Source organism: Cibotium barometz, chromosome 28 (genome assembly GCF_041138505.1).
Source record: "Cibotium barometz isolate CiBa-2024 chromosome 28, ASM4113850v1, whole genome shotgun sequence".
NCBI classification, from domain to species: domain Eukaryota; kingdom Viridiplantae; phylum Streptophyta; class Polypodiopsida; order Cyatheales; family Cibotiaceae; genus Cibotium; species Cibotium barometz.
Genome location: NC_141073.1, coordinates 12009234 through 12015101, shown reverse-complemented (window position 1 = coordinate 12015101; position 5868 = coordinate 12009234). Strand labels below are relative to the sequence as shown.

Genomic DNA, 5868 nt, shown 5'->3' with positions numbered 1-5868 from the left:
GAGCACTTGAAGATGTAGCCAATGGATTTTTATATAGATAAAGAGTTTATGTGATTCCACTCAAAGATATTTAGAATTCATACATTGATGTGATGGTGGATGATCTCTTTGTAAGAACTTTATCCATAAGATGACTCTACAGACTTTGAAGATGCAGGGCAAAGGAATGAAGAGGACCAAGGGAATGATGCTCTATTCAATGAGGATGCCGAAGACAATTTTGAAGATATTGGAAGGCATGAAAATGATGATGAAGGTGGGAATGGTGATGATATATTGGATTCTGCAAAAGCCATGGAAGCTACAAATGTTGGGGTTGCTATGGCCGTTGAGAAGATTGGGGATACAGATGTCAACAAGGCTTTCCATGCTCATAGCCCATCAAGCTCTCAACCAAAGAAAGGTAGAAAAGTGCATTGATGGTGCTTATTATGAATGTACAACGAATGGTGATCATTGAAAGGAGCTTATCAACAACTAATATTAGCATAGGTTTTGTTCAAAGTGTGGATTTGTTGAAATAATTATTTGTCTTTTGATTAATACATTGGCTTTTTATCCTTTATTTCATGCCAACGTCTAGTACAAATGATGATGCACACTTACTATTAAGAAATTACTCCATATCCTAGTGTAGCAGTGAGGCTCAAAATTAAGTTTGAGCCTAATACAAATGATGACGCACACTTACTATTAAGAAATTACACTTACTCCATATCCTAGTGTAGCGGTGAGGCTCAAACTTAAGTTTCAACCGTACCTCCACTTATGTCCAACCTTGGGGATGTCTTCCAACACAAGGCACAATCTCAAGTTGAGCGATCTTTACGTTGCCCTTGTAAGTGAGGCTCAAACTCAAGTTTGACTCTTATGTTATGGTTCCTAATTCATTATGGTACATCAGTCGAAGTTTAGTAATCTAAGTTTGGATACAAAGTATATGTGTAGATATAAAAATGACTAGTATTGTATTAGCCTTGGTGTATTATTTAAATCCTAAAAGTAATAGCATTTTATTTTAATCTTACAGATATATACAAAGAAGGGAAAGACGAAGATAACATTGCTCAACTAGAACATCATCATGAAAGCCCTACTAGAGAGATCAACTCTCATGATTTAAATGCTAGAAATAATGAAGACAACATGGTGGAGGTAGATCACATTGATGATTCAGCTTTGCAAACATCTTCAAGGCCTTCAAGTGATAGGACTAAAGAGACTAAGGACATTCCTAATTTGCAAGTTAATGTTGAGGTTAGTGAGAATAAAGATAAAGTTAATGAAGAGCTTCAAGAGACTTCTGCAACCAAGGAGAGACAAGAAGAGATTGTTGAACAAATGGATGAGGCTACATATGCTACAAATAAAGGGAAAATAGTTGAAATCAAGGACTCTGTGGGGGCAGAGGGTGTTGAAGAAATTGATGAGGCTACATATGCTACGAATAAAGAGAGAATAGTTGAAATCAAGGACTCTGTGGTGGCAGAGGGTGCCAAGAAACCTAAAGGTATATCTTTTTCAATAGGATGTTATTTAAGATGATTTATTCAGCAATTTTGTGTGTTAAAAAGTATGTTTCTCAGCGAGAGTTGTTTTTGCAGGTATAGCTACTTCTAACAATCACAAGTTAAGTACGCAAGAAATAGAGCAACGTGTTGAGGAGCTACGTTCCGATACACAAAAGAGTAGGCCTCTAGGAAGTTTATATTCTTTTGAGAGAGATGGAGATAGATTAGTATTTCAATCTTCACCAATCAATAGGGAAATGCAATCAAGTCTAGGAGCCATCGTCATAGATGAGTATGGGAGCATGAAACGAAAGTAAACTTGTGGATGTTTTGTTGTAATTAGCTCTCATTGATAATATAGGATCACTTGTTTTAATATTGTTAAGTATGTAAACACATTAAAGTGTTATCATTCTTCTGTATTGTATGCAGAAAATATTCCTCGTGCAATCACCATAAAGAAACATGCACTTATACTTGATCTTAATGGAGTTTTACTCAACAAGGAAGAGAAGAGGCATCCACAAACAAATTGTATTCGAATTGATATTGGTCGCACCACAGTTGTTATTCGCCCCCGGTGTTTTGAATTTTTGGATGAGATTTGCCAGTACTTTCATGTTGGTATTTGGTCCACCATGCTACACAAGAATGTTTGTGCCTATGTAAACACTCTTGAACAGTATGCACATAAGAACTATCATTTCTTTATGGTGTGGGGACAAGAAGAATGTTATATCCATAATCTTCGAAAAGTGTATAGGCCAGATAAGCCTACTGTTGAGGCTATGTTTAAACCTTTACTCAAGATTTGAAATCAGTTCCAAGATATTTGCAATAAGAAGAATACATTGCTTATTGATGATAGCCCTTTCAAGGGATGTGTTAATCCAAAAGACAACTGTCTCTTCCCTGAAAGTTTTCAAGGAGGGCACGACTACGTACTGTGCAATGACCTTCTACCCTACCTTTTAAATCTAAATAATACAAATGACATTAGGTCTATTATTTTGCTTAATCGGCTAGGTCAATCTCCTATCACACATGGCCATAATTTATTTATCGATTTTCAAGATGTACTGGAAGAATGGCTCCAATTCACCTCCCTATTTTTGCGAGAAGAAGTGGAAAACTCATCTTCTGCATCTTCACACTTACCATTATATGGTGATAAGCTAAAGTATGTCCAATCAAGAGGGGAAAAAAGAGAAGTAGAATCTATAAGCAAGGATCTAGCAATGTTGGCATCCAAAGCTGGAGTACCATTACTATCCAAAGACCAGCTAAGCTTGTTAAAAGTGTGTTACAAAAGAAGGATTTTGAGTGATCAACACGCTATTGCTTATGCTACTCGCTTGGGATATGATCGTGGTCATCTCATAAGTGGAGTTGCAGCAAAAGCATACATATCAAGGCTACAAAAGGCTTACTTGAGCTTATGGGTAGGATAATGTCTGGTTTCATTAAACATTGAGTGACAGTATAATCAGATTCCAACCTAACCCAAACTAGTTGTTCGAAGGAAACCATTTCTGAGGTGTAAACGTGCAGTTTGAAGTATGGGATCTGCACAAATATCAAGACTTGTTGGGTGCAGAATGTTTGGAGCCATTTTGTACCTAAAAGCCCATAAGATAGACTTAGGCTTTGGCCAAAACAATGTGCTTAAATGGGTTTAATTTTTGGATTGTACGAGCCAAATCTTTACACTATTGTATCAAGAAATCAAATGCCTTCAAACTGACTGTCATTTGATTATCTCTTTTGTCAATATTTGCAATTCGATTGCAATAAAGATGTCTTTGTTTTTTATTGAATATATTGCCTTGTCAAGGTGTAAGGCTATGAATATCATAATAATTTAATTTGGATAGACTCAATTATCTCAATAGTGAAAATCTTTTATACATCATATTCAATAAATTTGATGAAATTTAGCATTGACAATATACTCACTCTTTTATTTTTTTGGTTGAACTAATGAGGTATTGGAGCATTTGTCTATGAAGGTTTAAGACCATCCATATCATGGATGAATTTATGTTGTTGGCACATAATATATTTATTCAAAATTTTGAATGTACATTAACTAAACATTTTGTTTTCAACAGGATATGTTGAAGCATATAGCTTTGATTTCAAGTGTACAGAAAACTTACTATTGAGGTGGCACCAATCATTGGTGACTTATGTACCTAGAGGCAAAAGAGTTCCACCACCCCCAGATACAATAAGGAAACAAAGAAGAGTATTGATACTTGAACTCAATGGTGTTTTACTTAAGACCATTGAGATGCAACATGGTGATGTATGTCCAGACTGGGCCAAACATATGCATCTTGTGGAAGAGAATACAAGTGTTTGGCATTTGATTCGCAAAGATGCATTCACTTTCCTTGATTTTTGTATGCAATGGTTTGAGGTATGGATCTGGAGTACTAATAGACTACAAAGGACTCGATGCATTCTTGAGTTGTGCTTTCCTCGGCACCATCAAAAGTTTAAGGTCGTAGCAGGGCATGCAGCATGTCAAAAGACGGATCTTCTTATTGGATATCGATTTGTATACCACAAAAACTTAGATGTAGCATGGAGAATTTTTCATGACCTGGATGGAAATAACACACTAATTTTTGATGATACCCTCTACAATGTAATGTGGAATATGCCCGGAACCTACTTGATTTTTCCAAAGATGTGGAATCAAAATATAGAGGAGCTTCAAAGTTTTTTGGAGACAACAATCAGCGCATGGTTACTTGGTTGGATTTATGCAAAGAACAAACGGGAGTATACTTGCAACACTTTAGTAAATGAAGCAGCTTATGATAGAGAAACTTTGTATGTATTGCAGCAATACATGATAAAACGCTATGTTTGAGATACAATTTGTACTCAATTATTATCTTGACGAAGGGTTTTTGTCTTCGGATAAATTATAAACTTGAATGTAATAATATCATTGAATGTAACAAGTGTTCTTTGGCATTATCATCCCATGTTTTTACTTCAATGTCCCTCAAATTTGAGCATATATATCATGATTTATAATCTTGATATAGTGTCTAAGATGAGTTTTTATCTGTGGATCAATCGTAAACTTAGCATATTGTTACTGTCATTAAGATTTACTTTTTGTTTTGTTGTTTCTAACACCACACCCTTTAGAGATCTCTCCTTTCTAAGGTTCCTTTTTATAATGATATTTAGAATTCTTTTGGCAAATTAAATAAACCCCATGTTTTTACTTCAATGTCTCAAAGTGGAGATAGTATTTAACATTATCTTCTTCATATGAAAGGTGTATAATCTCAATTAAGTTTAGTGTCACGTATGTATCTATACAACTACAAACAAATACGCCAAATAGTTGTGTCAAGATATAATCTATTGGCACAAAGAGTGCACCAACAAATAGATGTTAGCTCAAACTACACAAAAATACCGAGTTTCCAACCAATCCTATAAGAAATGGGACTCGAATAATTCCCAAAATTCCTAAATTTGTCTTAAGGGGACTTAGCTGCCTATCAAAAGGATCCCCTTGACCCAGCTAGGACATGGACCTTACAATATCTCAACAAAGGGTGTTATACTTAGTGTACATGTGTGTGTGTGTGTGTGTGTGTGAGAGAGAGAGAGAGAAAGAGAGAGAGAGAGAGAGAGATTAATAAGTAGAGAGGTGGGGGAAGAGGGAGAGACCAAAATTTCAATAGAGACCAAAAAATTGTGGGTGTATGTGTGTGTGTGTGTGTGTGTGTGTGAGAGAGAGAGAGAGAGAGAGAGAGAGAGAGAGAGATTCATGGGGAAAGAGGGTGAAGTCAAAATTTTGATAAAGACCAAGAAATTGAGAGAGATCTAAATTTTATTCCTCTATATCAACTTAATAACTTGTTAAAGTCAACTTCGCTACGTAAAGAATGCTTCATCATTCTCTAAGTGAAATTTGTAAACATAAGTTATCAAAAAGTGAGAGTTATCATTCTCTGACATTTGCATGAGGTTATCTCCAAGAGACAATATTGCTTTTTTAAGGGTAGATCCATATATGATAATATCTATGCTACAATGTTAGGCAGAGATCTCGCCTTGAGCAGAGGTGTATTCTTATACAACTGGAGAAAACTTATGGCCTTGAGGACTAATCAAAAGTGTACAACTGGATTTGGAGAAAGCTTATGACATAATACATTGGTCTTTTGTGGCTAGGGTAATTGAGAAATTGGGTTTTGGTATAAGGATGGCCACCTGCAGGCGGATGTGACTAATAAACAACTTAGTGATTGTGCCCTGGATAGGTTTCACTTGAAATTGAAGAAGTGGGAACGAATCTGAGTTGTGAGATCCGTGTTCCCAC

At 35.8% G+C, this 5868-nt stretch overlaps 1 protein-coding gene across 1 annotated transcript; it reads left to right on the top strand.

Annotated features, from left to right (window-relative positions):
• Nucleotides 1-1330: 1330 nt before the first annotated feature.
• LOC147622490 (uncharacterized) lies at nt 1331-1829 on the top strand. The gene is made up of 2 exons (XM_086822655.1): nt 1331-1510; nt 1605-1829. Exons 1-2 carry the CDS (start codon nt 1342-1344, stop codon nt 1826-1828), a joined length of 393 nt encoding a protein of 130 aa, XP_086678781.1. The 5' UTR covers nt 1331-1341; the 3' UTR covers nt 1829.
• Nucleotides 1830-5868: the final 4039 nt, after the last annotated feature.

Bases quoted from the DNA above. Each gene is read 5' to 3' on its own strand.
- LOC147622490 (XM_086822655.1), top strand. From the start codon at position 1,342: ATGGATGAGGCTACATATGCTACAAATAAAGGGAAAATAGTTGAAATC. The intron at 1,511-1,604 runs GTATATCTTTTT...TTGTTTTTGCAG, and splicing joins GGGTGCCAAGAAACCTAAAG to GTATAGCTACTTCTAACAAT.